The sequence below is a fragment of the Gasterosteus aculeatus genome, chromosome 18 (genome assembly GCF_964276395.1).
Source record: "Gasterosteus aculeatus chromosome 18, fGasAcu3.hap1.1, whole genome shotgun sequence".
NCBI lineage: Eukaryota > Metazoa > Chordata > Actinopteri > Perciformes > Gasterosteidae > Gasterosteus > Gasterosteus aculeatus.
In genome coordinates this window covers 10058253-10077969 of record NC_135706.1, presented here as the reverse complement: position 1 = coordinate 10077969, position 19717 = coordinate 10058253, and the positions used below count along the sequence as shown (strand labels likewise).

General features: G+C 42.2%; 4 protein-coding genes across 6 annotated transcripts in view; all 4 read right to left on the bottom strand.

The window, feature by feature from the left end:
• Window positions 1–1158: 1158 nt before the first annotated feature.
• matn3a (matrilin 3a) lies at window positions 1159–6446 on the bottom strand. 3 transcript variants are annotated; one of them, XM_078093163.1, is made up of 7 exons: window positions 6137–6428; window positions 5047–5526; window positions 3622–4197; window positions 2486–2611; window positions 2030–2133; window positions 1798–1868; window positions 1159–1716 (listed from the first exon to the last, which is right to left on the bottom strand). In XM_078093163.1, the coding sequence occupies exons 1-6, from the start codon at window positions 6387–6389 to the stop codon at window positions 1812–1814; spliced, it is 1596 nt and encodes a 531-aa protein (XP_077949289.1). In that variant the 5' UTR covers window positions 6390–6428; the 3' UTR covers window positions 1159–1716; window positions 1798–1811. The 3 variants fall into 3 exon arrangements, with proteins under 3 accessions (XP_077949289.1, XP_077949291.1, XP_077949290.1); XM_078093165.1 differs by lacking the exon at window positions 3622–4197 and having other exon boundaries at window positions 6137–6446; XM_078093164.1 differs by lacking the exon at window positions 5047–5526 and having other exon boundaries at window positions 6137–6404.
• A 314-nt stretch (window positions 6447–6760) lies between these two features.
• Window positions 6761–13487, bottom strand: laptm4a (lysosomal protein transmembrane 4 alpha). Its single transcript, XM_040160631.2, has 7 exons — window positions 13074–13487; window positions 11329–11449; window positions 9946–10022; window positions 8822–8944; window positions 8343–8438; window positions 8003–8101; window positions 6761–7588 (listed from the first exon to the last, which is right to left on the bottom strand). The coding sequence occupies exons 1-7, from the start codon at window positions 13200–13202 to the stop codon at window positions 7514–7516; spliced, it is 720 nt and encodes a 239-aa protein (XP_040016565.1). The 5' UTR covers window positions 13203–13487; the 3' UTR covers window positions 6761–7513.
• Window positions 13488–13571: 84 nt separating this feature from the next.
• LOC144389363 (syndecan-3-like) lies at window positions 13572–16453 on the bottom strand. Its single transcript, XM_078093166.1, has 5 exons — window positions 16279–16453; window positions 15423–15501; window positions 15229–15299; window positions 15051–15135; window positions 13572–14964 (listed from the first exon to the last, which is right to left on the bottom strand). Exons 1-5 carry the CDS (start codon window positions 16342–16344, stop codon window positions 14801–14803), a joined length of 465 nt encoding a protein of 154 aa, XP_077949292.1. The 5' UTR covers window positions 16345–16453; the 3' UTR covers window positions 13572–14800.
• A 328-nt stretch (window positions 16454–16781) lies between these two features.
• The window catches only part of LOC120807767 (apolipoprotein B-100), a 30965-nt gene continuing 28029 nt past the window's right edge, over window positions 16782–19717 (bottom strand). The window contains 1 exon segment of the mRNA XM_078094076.1: window positions 16782–19302. Coding sequence (XP_077950202.1) covers window positions 19171–19302 — 132 coding nt within the window. The 3' untranslated portion in view covers window positions 16782–19170.

Here is a 19717-nt window from a genome sequence, read left to right as displayed (position 1 = left end):
TTTTGACAAAGTTTTTTCTCAACTTCACATCAAACTCTTTGTATCTTCTCCCCTTCTCAGGGGTACGCGAGTCCCATTCATCTTCTTCCACAGAAACAGGCCGTGTGTGCGGTGAGCGGGACCACGGAAGGAGGGAGAGGATCCGAAGCAGACCAGAGGTAAACGCTGGCGTGTTGACTCATGCCTCACGCGGACAGAGGAGACAGAGGAGCTCTGTTGTCAGCTGCTTCAGGCCAATAAATCGACTCCTTCCAGAAGGTTACATGACACTTCAGGTGTAGAAAAACACACGGTGGCCACAACGGCGTAAAAAAAACGAGAAATGTTTTTTTTCCAAATGAGTTGATCACTCAGGTTAGTTGAATCAAAGTCATGGGGCGATTGTAAGACTTTATGCCAGTATTATTTTTAACGTTGAGTGACTGAATGTGTGTTTCTGAGTAAAAAGGATTTAGGGGTAGCGAGTGATCTTCCGTTGACCTCAGCTCTCAGAGCGCTTTGGATGTTTTCGTGAGGCCAGAGTAAATTATAACACATCGTTAATAGAAATAGGAGAGCTTGTCCATGTGACCTTTCTATATTGACGCAGAAATACATATATGGCACGAAAAATGTATAGTTATACGAGGGATGCTCATACAATGATTCTTTTGTGTCCACTGAAATTTATTTCAGAGTGATGGGGTGATTCTTACAACTACTTTATATTACAGTACAGACCAAGACTTTATCTTCTTTAATGTTTCGTTAAACTAAATTTAATCCATTAACAACACGTATTTCAAAGGGTAGTTAAGATACTTTGACTTCAACCGTCAGAACTCTAACATTAAAATGCAGGATGCTTGTATTTAGAGAAACGTATTATTGGCCTTTTGAAACCGTCATAGTGGCAATATTCACTCTTTTTATACTTGGATTGAATTTAAGCCATTGAATGTATTTTGCGACTGGTCCATGCAGGATATAAATCACTGTATATAAAGTATTAACAGGGAATGATGCGTTCATGTAATCCAGCCTTAGTTTATTTATTTTTTATTCACTATTATCGGCTTTACTGTTCAGCCTGGAAATAATCTGCTCAAAAATAACATTCATGCAATTTTCTGTATCACCCAGTCAAGAACTCAAAAAGACAACAATGTGCAAGAGAACTTCCTTTGCGATTATTTTATTGTCTGATTTGTCTGCGTGGTTACATCTATGGTTTTAAGCAAACATATGTTCTGATAACATTCACAGACACAGAAGATAAACATTTATTATCAATGTAACATAATACAAATATGAAAATACGCAAGAGTATCTAATGTAGGAAACAATTTACTGGTTGTAAAAAAAAAACATCCAGTCAAAATATGTAACTAATTAAATCCTGTTTGATGTTTTCAAAAAAACTTCTATATACAATTTGCAACTTTATACAAAGAGGATGCAAAACATACTTCCTGCAGTACAGAAGAAACGATGGAATTTTAATTTCAGACTATGTTCATGTAGGTGTTTAGAAATAAACATTTAGTTACTTTAAACATTGCATTTAAGGCCCAACTGTAGACATCGTAACTCAACGGTGCACCAGTAACTTGAGGCACACCGGTTTATGAACCACAGCTTCACACCGTCTGTGGTTGAACTTTATGGAGTAGTTACGGGAGGATGGACGACAGGAAACGCATGTGCATGTCCAGGAAGTAAGCCGGCGAGCCGTCTCTGCAGAGTAAATAAACCAAACGGTCAGACTCCGTGGAGGGTGGCAGGCTTTCACCCCAAAGAAAACCTGCCAATACTTGCCACAGCGTCCAGCTTCAGGCACGGCCCACCGTGTTCTCCAGACGCTCGATCCTCCCAGACACGGCGACTAGTGGGATCGGTCAAGAAAACTCATGCACAAAACACGCTTACAGGCCCGATTAAGAAAAAGACATACACAAAACACACACAGTTATGCTTTGATTACAATAGATATTGTTACAGAGTGCAGTTGAAGAAAAGGCCTCGTGTCGGAATCAACAGGAAGGATATGCTTGGCTGTGAGCTGCTGGATGGCGGCGTGCGTCTGCTTCTGGAAAGCCAGTCTGGCTTCACATTTACAGGGATCCGCCACCGCCACCTCCGCCGCCTTCAGCTCTTCGCCGGAAGGAAGCACATTTCACATCAGTGAACAGAACACGAAGATGAGTGGAAAAAAAGCACACTAAATACTACCCACTTCTCTTTCAACAGCGCTGCATGTCAACATCCGACCAAAGTCTCAATGCACTTTCCAGAAATGCTCTACAGTATCAATTTACCATTACAGTAATCCCACAGTGGTTAATTAACTCTATAAAATGACCAGATAATTGAGCAACAAATGCTACGGTCAGCGCCAAACACCTTCTGCACACTGCTTTGAAAGATGTTACACATTGTAGCGGCATTGATATCTAAGCAAGAACGTCACATTAGCTGTTATCCACACAACACAGTATGTTCTTACGTTTCGGGGAACATGTTTTCTTGTCTGCATTCAAGATATAACCATTCCGGCACTGGCAGTAATACGAGGCATTGCTGTTGACACATGTGTGTTCGCAGTCATGTCCCATGGCACAGGGCTCCGGACCTGGAATAAACCGGGATTAAGGGATGGCGCTGTCAAGATGGCAGCATGGGTACAGTTTAATGCAGTATGCTATTGGTAGGTGTCTTGTGATACGTACGCTAGTGCTGTGCAGATCCGTTATACCAGTTTCATCAGTATTTTATTCTACTGTGCACGGTAAAATAAAGATATTTGTACCGTTACAGTTAAATCTGTTTCAATTTCTGACATGTATGTTTTTTGCTTCTAATAATAAAAAATCTTCCTTGTATTTGTACTTGACCATTAGCCATTTGTGTTGGAAAACCTGATCCATTCGTACACCTTCACCACAGCCAAGGTCCTTTGCGACCTGCTTGTGTTCGCCATATGTTGGACAACACGGGTAAAATCACAGACACCTCAAGTACAACAGCAATGACAGTTACATGGACGTATGTCAGTTACCAAGGCAACGCAACACACAAAAGCCACAAATATTCAGGTTTACAGCCGTGCCTCATTTTCCCAAACCTTTGACATTCTTGTACAATCAAAATCTAGCAACTTAAATGAATTATTCTGATCAGTAAATTGTTTTATATAGACATTTTTCAACAAGCAGCCACGTGCATTATGTATTAAGTTTATGCACATTTCAGTGAATGCTCGGAGAGGTTGTGTTTGGAAAAAGTGTGGTTCGAAAGTGCATTTAATTCATGTCACACAAAAAAAAAAAAAACACAATCCCCACAATGATGCTTTGATTAAAATCCCTTTTGTAACAATCACTATTCGAATTTCTTTTGGTTTTTCTTTTTAAAGAAGCTTAAAGCTCAGGGCTGCACGGCCTTGTACTTTAACAAGCAAGTTCTAGTAACAACATCTGCAGTTCATGTGGCGGTTACGACTATGTGGTGTCTATCAGAAATGACACAGTAAATTATCATCGATCTGCAACCAAACCGAGTGTAGACTGCAGGTGCCCCTCACTGAGGAACCAGAACCCGGGTTAACGACGGGGGGGGGTCTCGCCGGCCTCTTTGTCCTACCGCACAAGGTCTCCTTGAACTTGGAGGTGAGCTTCTCGATAACGCCGTAGGTCTCCACATAGAAGACGTGGTCATCCAAGGGCGTGCTGGCCATCTGCTGCAGCGAGCGCATGTCGGCCCGGTCGACTCCGACGGCGTAGATCTCGATGCCGGAGGCCCGAGCGGCGGCGGACACCTCCTCCACCTGGTCTTGGGGCCTTCCGTCTGTCACAATGATGGCCACCTTGGTGATCTTCCTGGAGAGAGGCCGGGCTCCGGACTGCTCCGTGAAAGCTTCGCTCACGGCGGTCTTGATGGCGAGGCCCGTCATGGTGCCGGCGGCCAAGGGCTCGATGCGGGAGATGGCTTTCTTCATGTCGGGTTTGTTGAAGTGGCTTTTGAGGAGGAACTCAATCTTGACCGTGCTGGCGTAGTTGACCACGGCCACCCGCGTGGCGTCGGCGCCGACGTCCAACGTGTCGACCATGTCGGCGAGGAATATCCTTACCTTTTCAAACTCACCAGGACGCACGCTGCGAGAGCTGTCGATGATAAAGACCAGGTCCATGGGACGGCTCCTACAGTGAGAGTCCGTCTCTGGTGATCAACCAAAACCACGGCACGATTAAGTCCACTTGCGTAATGAAAACATGCTTCATTAGCCAAACAAATATTTAAGCGTGTTGGTTAAACTGTCACGGAGAGAGAAAAAGAAAGAAAAAACACACACAGAAAAAACATTTAGGGATACAGAACACGTGTCCCCATGGTAACCACAGGAAACTGTGCATCACTGCAGTGATAAAATGAGAGAAATTAATTAGTATGTGTAAAACATACTGTAATTCAGTCTTTAACAGTCCATCACAGAATCTTCATAAGATTTATCCTTTTACTTCAATTCCATGAATGAAAAAGATCCTCAGAGCCCAAACACGTAAAAAGTGACAGCAACTCGACAGTGTTGAGCCCTGGATGTCTAACCACATACACAATGTACAAAAGCACATTCTGCAAAAACAGAGCAACAAACAAAGCAAAAACACAGATTGCTTTTACACTGAACAAAAATATGAAGGCATTTGCTTTCATTTTTTCATAAAATAAAAGACATTTGTCCATGCACACAAATTTTTCTTCATTTTGTGCACACTTATATCTTTTATTTCAGAAAACAAAAGGGTTGCGTCTATATTTTTGCAGCGTATACAGATACATACAAAGAAAAAACAACGGTTCAGAGGGTCATAACTTCAAATAGGATGAATAGTGAAGTGAAAGGAAATTATTCACTCAATGAGGCGAATTCTCCTACCCAAAAAATATATATCTAAATTTGATTATATCTTGTTTTCAGACAACATCTGCTTTAAAACAAAGGTGTTTATCTTGGAATGAAGGAAACACATTTCAACTGAATAGCAAACCTGACTGGTAATGTTCTACCTGTCTCCACCGGCCTCGCGGTGGCGATGAAGCCGCTTTGGGTACTGACCAGCAGCCTCACAGGAGCGGTGGTCTCCACTGCCCGCGCGCTGCTCACCACCACCGGCAGGCCGGTGGTCACCAGAGTGGGCCGCGCTGTTGGAAATGGCGGGACGGTAGGACGGGGCACCGCGGGTGCCGTTGGTACTGTTGGGTCGGACTTATTTGGGCACGGACCTTTAAATTGGTACGGGAACGTCCCTTTGAGCCCCCGGTGGGGATGCTGAGCTACTGGTGGAGACAGACCTTTGTACACGTGGTGCATTTGAGGCGCCGCCGGCCCCCTGAAGGGGTTGCGATAGTGCGGCGTGGCCACCGGGGGCCTGTGGTAAGTCACCGGAGGAGACAGAGGAACGGGCCGATACGAGACCGCCGGAGGGATCCTGGGCGGCTGGTAGCGGTAGTGATACCCTCCTCTATACGTGTAATCGCTTCTGTGAACTACAGGGCCACCAGAAAGGAAAAGTGTGAGAGAACATTAGTAGGCTACAAAATGTTAAAAAAAAGGATCTGTACGTTGACATTGATAAGTTGTTGTGACATCTACAGCACGAGACACAAATTATTAGTTGAAGCACAGACGTGATTTCAGGTGGGTTATTTCACGACAGTCTGGGATTGTCCTGTTAAACGCTTGTGAAACACACAAGCCTCATTTCATGCATGTAGTGTTAGAGAAAGCTGTAAGACAGTGATCCTACTGGTGAAATTACATTTGTGTGGGAGGAAATATCTTGTCACATTAATCCAGGTATTGCCTTCAATAATGTATTTTCCATAATCAAAATGACTTTCTATATTAATAAAAAAGTATATATTTCAAATAAGTCTGGAAAGTGTGTAAATTGACTAGTGTTTTTCAGAAGTGAACGAATACAACTATGTAAATGGACAAATACAATATTAAAAAGGTTAAAAAAAATGGAATAAATCTCATCAAGAAGTAGCAATGTATAGGGTAACAGTCCTACCGGTGCCTTGCACCAATAGTCAATTACTTTACACTGTCCTTCAGAAAAAGTCAGGTACTGACACACGTTCCATTACTTACTTTGTGGATTCAGCGTCCTGAACGGAGGTCGGCCATTGGTTCTGGTTTGAGCGTAGCTTTGTGCGGCGATCCGCTGAGGGTCCCCCACACCGAGGTGATATGTTGCTAGAACGTCAGACAGCAGCAGCAGCGACAAGACGCTCCAGAGGAAAGGCTTCATCCTTGTCTGCATGCGGCGTCCCCCCCCGGTGGTCTGTCCGGTGTCTGCTCTCAGCCTCAGAGGGTCCTGCTGCGGTCGAACAGCCTCCCTCATGAGGGGCGGAGGGGGCCTCTCGGCCTGACACGTCAAAACCTTCCGTCCAATCCAGAGGACACAGTGAGAGACGGTATAGCCACTTATGTCCTGCCTTGCTTGGATTTTTCATATACTGAGTGAGCGATTCAATAATAATGACGTATACACGGTTTGTGACGGACACTCACAAGTTGTTGGATGAGTAAAGATTGACGCAAAATCAAAGATCCAATCAATGGGGAAAACAATCGAATTTATTAAAACCAAATTCAAAACAAACGTTCTGACAAGACGCAACTTGCTGCTGGTGCAATGGTCACTAAGGGCGTCTTTGAGATGAGACCTACTTCAGCACACTGTACTTGGCATGAATAAAAGAGTAAGATATAAATGTTCTGAATAGTTTATTGAAGTCAAATGTTTTTTCCACTAGGATAAAAATCATATAGCCAGAAAAGTAATGGAAAGGTTGTTGAGAAGCATGCAACTACTAAAGTACACACGACTAGCGGCTCACCCCACACGTTGGGCGAAAAAGAAGCGGGCAAAGTGATCCATCATCAACGCCTGTGGTCTGTCTGAGAACCTCAGAGCAGCACAAATGTCGAGGGTGAACTGAACCACAGCAAAGAAAATAAATAGACTGAAAAGTGCTACGGACTATGTTCAAGACTGCGTTGGAATAGCCTAGAGCTTAATACTTGGGGAGGAAATTAACACAATTCAACAATAAGAGCTATACGAATAAGGATTGTCATATATTTTTTTTACACTTCATATATCTATATCTATAGACATGATGGTGCTGGGTTGATGATAGCATTTCAAGCAGTTTAACTTCACATGTATCCTTTTTACGAGGACATAAAAAGGCAGAGGGGTGGGAGGGTAGGCTGGTAACTTGCGTTGCTTTTCAAACATCACATTCATTCATTTATTTCACACAGATTTCAGTCCGTCCCACCTTCCCTCCTCTCACACATCTGGATGCTCTATAGACGCGCTGTGCAAATACTGAGGGTAGAGTTGTCGTTGGCCATACACATACACAGTCGTGGGCTGTTCAGAAAAGGTTAGTGAGGTAAAATAGGAATGCATATGGTGGTGTGTGTGTGTGTGTTTTTTGGCAACAGGGCTGGTGCTTAGGCAGGCATGTAAGGGGGCGGGGCTTCCTTTTCTGGCATCTTCATTGCCATCTCATAAGTGGGCAGGATGTACTGGAAAAGAATAAAAGAAAATAAAACAAAGACCTACACATACACAGTGGATCCTCTAAGTTTAGAACGTCTGTGGGTGCGGACAGACTGACGTAAACACTGATAAAGTACTATGGAGGCACACGCGTGATTAAGGCGGCATGTCATGTGTTAAATCATGTGCAGCATTTTTTTTTTCAAGACTTCAACTGAAAATGAGTAATACATTCTACTGTATAAACATTTCCTGGATGTATCTGTCCTTTAATGCATTTTTCGCACATGGAGTCTTATTTAAGAATCGGAAACGGCCAACGTGGTGGTGCCATGACACCTGCTGGTCGACTGTGAGCATCACATATTGCCAAATCTGACAGCGTCAAGTTGCTTTTGTTTGACAGGAGATACTACTCATACTTTTAGCAGCCTGCATACCTGAGGGGGGGTCTCAAAGGCCGGGTAGACAGCAATCTCGGGCATGTTCCTGTTGTTGATGTACTTGTAGCAGTTCCACACACAGTTGATCAGGTAAGACTGGAACGCAGATACATTTCATGGTTTAATCAATAACTCGTTAGAGCACCGTAACGTCTTTACTTCAAACAGGATAGAGTGGTTGGTTAATGGACCAATGTTGGCGGTTTTGAACCATCTCTTTCACTTAGTCCAGTGAAAATATCAATTTTCTCACCTAAAATAATTTTACTTTACCATGTAACTAATTAAAGGAACAAACCCACCCAATAAACCACATGTAACTAACTCATCGTTTCACCTTGAGGATGAGGAGGAAGGCGAAGAAGACCAGAACAAAGAGCAGCAGGCAGCTGGAGTCCAGAGAGAGGAGGTTATCCTTGTACGGGAAATCCGGCTGAGGAAGACGAGATCAGAGGTAATTTTAGACTTACTCAACTCACAGTACCTTCCACGCAATGGGGGAAAAGGTAATATTACAGATCATCAATTTTTATATTATGTATAAAATAATCCAGCTACACAAAATGTAATTACAATGTCAATAAAATAGTTTATCAGTTCAGGATTTTCTTGATTATTTTCTGGTTGTTTTTCCTCGCTTTCAATGACAGTGGAATGTTAAAAAAAGTCAAAAGTGTCCACTTGGATGAGGAGAAACTACAAGTTGTTAGAAAATAAGAGGATTGCAAATAGAATTAAAATAGTTTCTCCTTTGAACACAAGTTTTTGGTATCCTGCGGGAAGGGTCGACGGGTGCGGCTGAGGATGTGCACTGACCAGCTGGTCCAGGTAGTCCTTGATCCTGGGTAGGTAGGTCAGAGAACTGATGGCCACCAGGCAGCTCAGAGCAAAGTCAAACAGCTGATAGCAGAAAAACGGGATGAGCCAGCCGTCACGATGCTGGGGAAAACAAATCATGTTATGAGCCACGTCAACAATTAGGCTGATCGTTTAGGGGGCTTTCTGGGTCGACCTGTACACGGAGGCACCATGTTGCATTTTCTCCACCCTTAAAGCCATACTCGTGTCTTGGATTGACTTTTAAACATATCTGTATCTAGTTTCAAAGTCTGTATTCTCTTGGCTCAAACGTTTCCTTGAGCGAAGGCATTTTTCCTTTGGCTCAAACTGTGGCTGCGTCATCAGATGTTGTTTTGGAGTGAAAGGAGCCTCCCTTACAGACACAGGGAGTGCTGACATAGGGAGAAGGTTGAAAAGCAGCAAAGTGGTCCTTTTACTGGGCTACCCTACAATAATCTCTACGGGCATTCTTGGTGTTTTCTATGAAAAACCTGTAAACTCCTTTGTCACTCGCAGCCCTTTCATTATGTAGCAGAAGACTGAACATAGAGGGTGTACATTATGATCATGGTTCAAACTTTAGGGTATTCAATTGGGACACTACAGCTCTGCATCAGGAAACAGGGATTCTACTACTGTCGACTGGGTATTTGCGGCATTTGCAAAGCTAAAGCAGAACTCCCGCACAGACTGCCGACGTGAATAGAGTGCCGAGTCTGCAGGTGTGCGTCACGCTTTAGCCCTACAGTATTCGCTAACTAGCAGCGTTATGCAAGGCTAGGTCGAAAAGCTACCAAACCTGTCCGTCCGGATGCTATCGGGCCGGCCTGCGAGGTGAAGACGACAGGCAGTAAGAACACAGCCTTGTGCACGATACTCGTACTGCATCAGGATTCTCCCTGAGCGGCCTCCTAACACGTCTTACCTCAGAACTCTGGTGCTATTAATATACAACTTGAAAGCAAATTGTTTTTGCAAGCAAGTTTCTTTTTTTTTAGATTTACATAATACAATCAGCAACCGTGAAGATAATATAAATGAAATGCATGCAATCAAATATGAATTTAAAGAACAGGCCAAAGTCCACGGGAAAGACTTACAGTGATGGCTCCGTACACCATCATGGCACTGATAGTGAGCATCAGCAGAGAGATGGCGAATCCAACACAGGCATTCTCTGTAGAAAAACAAATGAGAATACATAAAGAACACCAAATACACAGGATTCTTACATGAATTATGCATTGAGGCAAAAATTGTATCAGTGTGTGTGTGGGGGGACCAAACATTTGTCTCCGCTCCAGAAGCAGCAGTCATTTGCATTCGGTGTAAGTGACAAGTCTCTGGGGCTTCTCTCCTTCCCACCAACTCCATTTTAAAAGGTCAGCTCTGGGGAGCTTTAAGCCGCTCACTCTCACCGGCAGCGGCAGGCCGTCCGTCGATACACAGGGATACAGCCCGGGATAATTAAAAGGCCTGCCTTTCATATCCTCTTTTCTCTCCATCGATCACTCTCGCCTTCCTCAAAATCCTCCAACTTGTTGACCGAGATGCTAGAGAGAGCTCCAGCAGCGCTACGGCCCTTTGCATTGTTATTTAGTGGCTGAAAATGTATGTATTTATCGTCAGAGGACTCTGGGACTGATTAACAGAATTCTCACAGGCTTAGTTTCTAGTATTAAGTATACAAAAAGGGGACTGTATATTGGAGTTAATGAAAACAACCTCTTTTATTATGTGTAAAACATTTAGTTCAATCATTCTGGGTGCTTTCCAAGACGAAAGGAGTCTGTTTTTACCTATATTTTAAAAAGTAGACGTATACAAATGGTCTGAACAGTCTAAAACCAAAGATATTCAGTTTAGCTTTAAATAAGCAAAGTGAAAACAGCTGAAACCACCACCAGAGAATATGTCAACCCGGCCACCACCGTTGTTTCCCTTCCTCTCCAGCTGAGTCACCGTTTCAGAAAAACGAAGCGGCCTCCTCTAGGCCAACAAAACGACAGCCAGCTAGACACAAATGCCCTCTGGTGTAACTTCCAACCACTGGCACATATGAAAACAAACCGACGACAAACAGAAAACCTTGAGGAAATACAAAAGAAGAACACCAACGACGCCCTAACTGACAACATTTACTTGCACATCGCTCAGCAGTGTGCCGATGTCCTGGTGAGTTGTTTTGCTTTGCAGTCAGTGGGGAGTTGTGCTCCCTGCGGAAGATGAATCACAGATTTAACCTCAGCGTGACATGAGCTATCTATTAGCAGCTGTACTACTTCTAAACCCAGAGTGGATACAGTTGATTTAGTCACAGGGCCCACGGCGTCGTCCCTTGGAGACAGCGGAATCACGAGGCCCACCATGACGAGATGCGCTTGATGTGTCAATGTGTCATAAGCACAAAAAAAGGGGGTGGGGGTGTTGTAATGGGGTTTGTTCGCCCTCGCTGTAATTCCCATGAAGATTCCATTGCTCACCAGACATCCTGTCGGAGGCAAAGTAATGGTCGATGACCTCATACTGCAAGTCAATAGTGGGTACGTTCTCCGGGTGGGTCACAGCTACAGTCAGCAGGATGCCCATCAACAGATTGACCACCTGAGGAGAGAAAAAAAAGGTTATTAAGAGAACTTTGTGATTTTCTACGTCTTCGCAAGATATTGTTTTAGACCAATTTCCCTCCTTTACACTCAGCCATTGGTTTGAGTTCATATTATCATTTCGGAGGAGCAAAGAATGATTTATCCCCCTTTTTTGTCAAGTTTCTTTATTGTCACGTCGGAATGCCGGCGTGAGAAAGAACGATTTAATTATTCAAGGGTGCTCCAGCATTCAAGCCGCTGAGAGGTCAAAGGATACAGTGTCTTGGTGAAAAACAATTGAATAAAACATACATCCAAACTGAAACTCCTGGGGGGGAACAAAAATGACTCAGTCAAACCAATTTACAAGATGAGCCTTGAAATTGAACTAAAAATGTATTCAAATTTATCAGGAGGAGAAAAAATGCCACAAGTTTTTGTGGCCAGTTAAAAAAAAAGGGAAGACAAATAATGCACAGATAACATTAAATGAGAAAAGTTCATCTAAAAGGGGAATAAATAACGGAAAGCAATACAGGCTCGAGAGCCTTACTGCTTTAAGTTCCATTAAACTTCAATATTGTTGAATTTCACACAGCGCCTGAAAAATTCGTACAGGAAACAATTCGACACTCAACAATAGACGAGAAACTAACTAAAAAGATGGAACAAAATATCTTATCAAAAAGTGGACAGGCTCACAGTGTTCAAAAGTGCTCAGATGAATTCAAGAAGGATAGAGATGGGAAAGTATAAAATAAGAATGTTGTTATTTTAATCATGATTACGCATTATTCTCCTACAATTAGGAGCACACGATCCGTGGCAACAAGTTAAAATATAAAAAAAGCTATTGACATCAGATCCAATGATCAGAACTGCAATAGTGTCTTTGGCAGTTGTGTTCTCCACAAATCACCAAAAAAGACCACCCAATTTAACTGTGATGCCATGTCTGGACTTTGTGCAAGATTCTTGGTTTTAGTGAGGAATCGCAGAGGAAGCAGTAATTTTAGAGTAGAGGAACAGGGCGTGATTCTTTAAAAAGAGTAAAAATTACTGGGAAAAAGTCAGCAGGAGATTTTAAAATACAGCCAAAACCAGGAACCTCCGCCATGTGATTAATGTGTCAAAATTAACTTCAACCATGCGTTCATTTGCAACACGACCGCGCATGTTGTGCTACGTGGTTAACCAGTCCGCGGGATGTCGGCTAGCTTGCGCTAGCGGGCTAACACAACGTTGCGTCAAGTGAAGATGTCATTTTAAACATTCACAAAGCAATTGCGGGTGATTAGCAATAATCGGCTGCCCTTTATTGTCGTGTAGGCCTACTGACCGTATTTTCGAGGTTGGGCGGTTTGTATCGACAGAAACACTACACGTTAAGCTAGCTAATTGGACCTAGAAGGCTAACGCGAGGCTAGTGCCTTGTTGCCGTCAGCGCGGCATGCAACCGCTATTATGTATCCCAATGTGGGTCCTAGCTAACACCGGAGTGGCTGAGAAACAGCCATTACAGATACACTACTAGATAATAGCTGATAAACATTGTGAAACTCGGTACTTTCAGGACTTTAGCATAGTTGATAGGCAGAGCTAGCTAGCATTAGCTTAGCTTCATCAACCATTTTACGTACCATGTACCATGTTCCCAGGATGATGGTTCCCGTGCGGACGTGGCAACATCCACAACACCGGGTGGTGTACAATCTTTCTCGACTTGGCTTGAAGTGATGCATGTCCTCCACGAGTGTGGGAAGAAACATCGGGGGACCTTGTCGTGGAGGAGAAAAATTCTTCTCAGCGTCAACGAACTAACAGCGAGGAACGCCCACCACTTCCTTGACAAGTTTCGCTACACCGGGGATGAAAACAAACCCTCTAAAGGGCGGGGCCGCATGGTTTACTGTTGAGTGACAGGTGTTTGAACCAATAACCGCGAAGACATGTACAGAAAATCATGCTTATTTACAATAAGCTTCCTATAAATCTATGTCTGGATTAACCACTGGGAAAAGCGGCATGTTGCTACATGTGCACGATATTTAGGTGGACTAATGAGGAAATTAGTTTGCCACATACATCATCAATCAGTTTAATAATCCCATATTATGGACTGGGCCAAGAGGCAAAACCATGTTACATGGACCATTTATTTAATCAAAATACCATGAATTAATACAAATATACAAAATGCACAAAATGCAAGATGATAGGAGAATCAGATGCTGGTTTAGTAGGGGCCCACAGATTATTATTGCCCTATTGCCCAGATAATTCTATGTCAGTTCTGATTATACATAGTACCTATTTCCACATAAAATCACTCATCGATACTCAAATTAGCTATATATGTATATATATATATTGTGTAACACACAAGGTGCAAAGGTATGTACACAAGAGCCTTTCATTATGATATGCAAGGGTTAAAAGTTGTACGGCAAATGTATCAACAATCATGTAATATAAACAGAGTGCATGGAATTTCTTGGCATACATTCATCCATCCATTAGCCGTTACACATAGAGTTAGACAACCAGCCACGCTCACATCCACACCTACATTGCAGTGATCAATTAGCCCAAGTTGTACGTTGCCCGATAATCAAATCATAAATATAATCATATATTTCAGCAGCGGATCATCATTGCATCCATTGGAAACCCCTCGCATGAGTTTCCCCTTAAATTCTTCATTCATATGTCACATCACATGGATTATTTATTTAGTAAAACAAGGCGTGTAGACATGGTTTTAGAAAAACTGTTACTAATAGGGGAACATCACCTAAATGAACTTATTCCAATATAATATTTTTATGGTCTAGGAAAGTTTGATTAATAGTTAAGAACACAAGACTGAAGTCTCAAACTTGTGTTGTAACAGTTTGTGAAGTCCAGCGCTGCCATAATGACATTTAATGGCAGACCTATTTTCATACTGTGACACCAAAATCCTTTCCATAAAAAGGGTCTCTTAAATATTTTCTGTACAATTCATACAACTGCAATTCAAAGTCACAGCAACCAATCTTCTGAAGACTAACGTTTGCTGTGTGGCTTAATCTTGTCATTTTTACATGCAACACATTTGATTTGATTTATTTATATTATTTTTATCTGGTTTTACCCATTTGATTGTTTTGTGTTAGTAATAAATAAAGATTATTAGTAAATAAAGAGCTCTTATATTTCATAATAATTATAAATACTATCAAATAAAAAACTACAGCTACATTTCCTTAAGTGCAAGTGTAACTGTCATTTCCCATCCTTCACTCCAGAAAACAAGCAAATACCCCCTTTGCAGTAGTTACAGACATTGGCCTCAGAGCGTAAACCATGCTGTGCAAGTTTAAGGTTAAACAACAACTACCTCCCTGTTGGGTCCATGATAAACTGCATCTGAGGCCCGTTGTTGACCCGGAATGTATCCTCTGGTATCTTTCTTCTTCCACATGTAGATTAACACTGCTCCCAGTAAAACTGCAGCGGCCACTCCTATAACTCCTCCCGTGACAACAGCTGTAAACATAAATGGCTGAGTTAGAATACAAACACACACACAGCACATCTCTCTGGTTAGTGCAACGTAGCATACTGCAAAGTACCGGTGACGATTTCTTTGTTTTCTAAGGGACTCTTGCTGTTTGCCACAATGACAAATCCTGATCCGCCGTCTTTGTGTGCATCTTCCTGAAAACAAAAGTATGAGCAGAGAACTTTATTTCCTGCTCTGCTGTCCATATTATAAAGTGGAGAAATAATGAGTCGTGAAAACCTCCATACATGTATGGATACAATCCAAGTATTCTTGGCTCCTTTGCTGTTGGGTTGATGATTGATATTTTCAATTTCACCTGCGATAGAGTGCGCGACAAATTTTGTGTTTTATTATGCAAATAAAAATAAAAAAGACAACTTATGCAATATAAGTGGATTATAATCATTTTACAGTCATTGTGCATCTTACTCAGCATTACCTTGGTCTGGCGAACCCCCTGAACCAGAACCGCTGAATTCATATCCTGACCCCTCTAAGTCCTCAGGCTGGCCAGAAAGCTGAGTTAATGGAGAAAGGGGAGTGAGGGTATTTCAGAATGCAGATCACCACAATACTCCGGTCTTATTATCAGATATATAAAAAAACAGATAAGAGGTGAAGCAATGTACTTTTCTTACGAGGACAATAAAGAAATGAATCATGGGTCAGATACAAAGTCCCTTTTAAAGCAACACTGTGGCTGACAAACTCAAGAGTGATGCGATTGTTATCATCGGTCAAGTTGAACGAGTAGAGAACAGAGCTTGAATTAAATGGTCACTCCACCCATTTGACAAACACGTAGAACTCCAGCAGAAAATAAAATGTACCGTTAATATGCTGCACGCACGATGTCTACATGCACCAGTAAACATCTGTGAGGACGCACTGATGCTTAACTGGATGCAGCACATCTTGTGTTTAACATGAAATGGATCCAAGGTTCGTTTCTCCGAAATGTTTGCATGAGTTTTCTCACACAAAGCAAGAGGAACTTTCCCACAGGTGTGGATGTTTCAGTGTGTGTGTGTGTGTGTGTGGGGGGGGGGCGCGTGCGCGTGTCAGCCACTACTGAAATAAAATAGAATAAAAGGAGGACGTACCAATTAGACAATTGGAAATTAAATACAAGTACCTTTAACGCTTCGTGGATTCTAAAAGAAACTCAAGAGCAAACCACCAAGACGATCGTAAAAGTCAAACACACCTTTACACGCACAATACAACCAGCTGATTCAGGAAGTGACGAAGGTGAGCACGAGATTCACTGGACGGACGGACGGAAAATGACTTACCGACATACAGATGGGATGTATTAATCCCAAAGCTAAAATAAGAGACACGGTCAAAGACGTTGTCATTCTTCTGGTGAGTCGGAGTTCAGTTTATTTGGTCCTGATCAACAGGAGCTCAGGAGCTGTTTAAGGGTTTGAAGCGAGCCTCCACCTCTGTGCCCGGACCACGCCCACATCTGCGACAGACCCCGCCCACATCTGCGATAGACGCGCATGTGGAAACAGGCACATTTTTTGCTTTTATTTTCTCAATTATGGAATGTATTATTGATGCATTAACGTTATGGCATTATAATATTGGGGCTAGTCAAGGTGGAGCAAATCACTTAAATACTTTCAGATATTTGTTTTGCATTGAAGTTGGAATGCAACTATAAAACAATATATCTATGTATTCCATATCTGACACAGTTATAGTAGCAGCTCATACAGATAATACAAATTAGGCTGAATATCTTTAAAAAGAACAGGAGGAAAAAAAACAAAAAACACAACAAGGCTGGTCAAATGTTAGAAGAACAGTTTAATCATAGTCACAATTCTGCTTCCAAAAATGAGTTTGATTTTCTTAATCTAACATCTGGAAATGTACATAAGGCCACCTGAAAATGTACATGACTTTGACAGTGTGACAAAACTCATATGTTTATATTTATATAATTGACAATATGTTACATTGCTTTTGCTTACAAGGTAGACGCTGTTCCAAAATACAGCACTCATCTGTACAAAAATAATTCTTGTCAAGTCCTGTGAAATTTCCATGTATCAGAGAGGACTAAATGCAGCCTCAATTTTAGTACAGAGTTTTTTTAAACTGTCACTTCAGAAATACTATCAACAGTGGATTATACAGCTCCAGTAGAAATAGAGGCTGGCCTTTCCCATTACAGATTAAAAACAAAAAAACATGCCAGATTGTGAAGCCATTAAGATTTTTTTTCCTTTAAAATAACACATAAATCAAATAAAACTGTATACATTATATTCAAGGGGAAAGGAGTGATGAATATACACACATCAAAATGCACATTTTTGCCTTTTTCTCCCCAAAAAGTGTAAAAGACATCCCATTTACAGCATAAACGTTTACAAAATGTACAACTGTACAGACGAAATAAAAGCATCACTACAAATTTAGAGCAAGGCCTGTCAAAACACCACAACTAGACATATTCTTCTCAATTTAAACTAATAATTTTACACTTAATAACTGCACATATACTACATGTATTCTACAAGTATTCATATGAAGCCATCACTACGAGCATTACAGGTGAATTGTATCGCTTTTGATGGCCCCGACGGCCCCCCACCAATGCACTTCCATATCAACCAAAAAAAAAGAGCCAATAAAAAAAAAAAAAAAAAAAAAAAAGGGGGCACAGGGTCTTTTCAACATCCCTTTCTCCAACTTATCCCACTAAACTAGTTCAATTCACCTCAGATAGACAGAACTGGGAAAAGCACCACTTCACAACATTTTTTTTTTTAATGACTACTCTGACCGTCAAGCGGTGGGGGTCCCATCGTCGCTGCGAGCCCCCAGCCCAAAAGCAACAACTCACACATACATAAAGATGCTATACATCGTTCAACTACTTCTACGCAAGAGATGATTATTCAGTACATAAAGATACCGTTTCTAGGGCAGTGTTCATCTCAAAGTACAAGACAGATAAGATGTCACACTAAATATGATAAAGGAGAAAAAAAAAAAAAAAAATCATTAAGGATTAAAACCTGTCACAGCATGCCAACACATATCCCAGTCCCACAACCCCCACCCCACTGGTCATTTCATGTTCGGATTATACGGCCGCAACCAAATCTCATGCGCTGAGTCTACAAGTTAATGGCAGCATTTGTTTTGCATACCCCTCCTCCCCCAGGTGATCTCTGATGAGGGACAGGCGGCTCAATCGGGGGTTCAGTTGATGCAGCAGCTGAGGTTGGTCAGTCTGTAATATTTAGTACCAGGAAAAAAAAAAAAGTAAAAAGTGTTTAGAAGATTCCACCGGGCCGACTGTTAGCCTGAAGAGGAATAAGCCACCGCTGGAAAACACCACCTGGACTGAAAGCACCGACCCCCAAGCGGAGCTCGCTAACTGGTCTCGAAGACCTGTGGGTGACTGGCACAGGACGCATGGTGCTCGCCTGCGACCGCAGGGGTCTACATCAGCCCATTCCATGTGGTGCATTGAAAAAAAAACAAAAAAAAAAAACAACAACAACTAATCCTTCAGCTGCTTTGGCGTGGGGAAAACCTTTACTGTTCACAGGGTAATGTACAAATAGAGTATTCAATTGCCTAGACTCAATGAGAACAGCTGACAAAAGTCTGATTACAAAAACAAGAGGACTTGGTTTTGCTTTTTTTTTTTTAAAAGGATCACTCTGTTTAGCCTTAGAAAATCACTTGCTGGTGTTAATTGTAGGAATTGGAAATTTCAGCGACGTGTATACGTTTTTTTCTTTTTCTACAGAGAATTTACAAGGTAAAAAACTAAATGTACAAGATAATATGAAAACCAGTCAAATACACCAATTACATCATTAACAATGGGCTTGTGCTTTACCCAGGAAAAAGAGAAAAGAAACATAAAATCTGCCTGCTGACTGTGCATCCCCTGGGGGGGCCACGCTGGGGGCCCTGCACCAGGGGCGGCAGAGTGGCAGGAGTCAGTTGTCACAGCGTTCTTAGGTGAAGTTGACGTGTCCTTTTTTTTTGGTAATTCCCTCAAAATGGGATAACAGAGGCTTTCAAAGGCTAACCCCTTTGTCTAAGGAGCAACTCTCAGAACAGGTGGGGGACGGGATGGAGGGTAAGGCTCGGGGGGGGGGGGGGGGGGGGGGACCCCACTCCTTGACGGGCCCACTGTGTCGACGAGACTACATGAGGCCATTGGTTGGGCCACCGATGGGACCGAGCTCAGATCCGCTTTTCATGTAGTACTTTTCCAACTTGGCTAGAATGTGCTTCCCGTAGGTGTACTTGCGTAGAGTGGCAATGTGAGGACGGATCTGTAGAGGGTGAAGGTCAGCAGATTAGAGCGGAGATTCCATTCATCAATTTAAGACATTTCTGATGCAACAATCCTAAAGATTCACTGGTTCATGCAGGTTCTTCACAATAGTGTATTGAATATTTATGGGATTTGGAGAGTTGGTTACCAACTATCAATACAGGAGTTGGCTCTGACTATGGCAGAACAACACATTCAATTCAACTAGCCTAAAACCAATGGGGTCAAAGAAATATATATGCTGAAATATATGATTATATTTATGATTTGATTATCGGGCAACGTACAACTTGGGCTAATTGATCACTGCAATGTAGGTGTGGATGTGGCTGGAATCCATAAGGTTTTCTGATGCAAGACATAATCACCATAATGTTTCATTGTATTGACAAAGAACCAAGTGTAAATGTGTT

Coding starts and splice junctions, on each gene's coding strand:
- LOC144389363 (XM_078093166.1), bottom strand. CDS start 16,344: ATGACAACGTCTTTGACCGTGTCTCTTATTTTAGCTTTGGGATTAATA. Junction 15,300..15,422: donor AGGGGGTTCGCCAGACCAAG/GTAATGCTGAGT, acceptor ACTCTATCGCAG/GTGAAATTGAAAATATCAAT. Junction 15,136..15,228: donor CTTGGATTGTATCCATACAT/GTATGGAGGTTT, acceptor TTTTGTTTTCAG/GAAGATGCACACAAAGACGG.
- laptm4a (XM_040160631.2), bottom strand. CDS start 13,202: ATGTTTCTTCCCACACTCGTGGAGGACATGCATCACTTCAAGCCAAGT. Junction 8,439..8,821: donor AGGACTACCTGGACCAGCTG/GTCAGTGCACAT, acceptor CGTCTTCCTCAG/CCGGATTTCCCGTACAAGGA. Junction 7,589..8,002: donor CCTTTGAGACCCCCCCTCAG/GTATGCAGGCTG, acceptor ATTCTTTTCCAG/TACATCCTGCCCACTTATGA.
- matn3a (XM_078093163.1), bottom strand. CDS start 6,389: ATGAGGGAGGCTGTTCGACCGCAGCAGGACCCTCTGAGGCTGAGAGCA. Junction 2,612..3,621: donor GTTCAAGGAGACCTTGTGCG/GTAGGACAAAGA, acceptor GGTTTATTCCAG/GTCCGGAGCCCTGTGCCATG. Junction 2,134..2,485: donor GAAAACATGTTCCCCGAAAC/GTAAGAACATAC, acceptor CTTCCGGCGAAG/AGCTGAAGGCGGCGGAGGTG.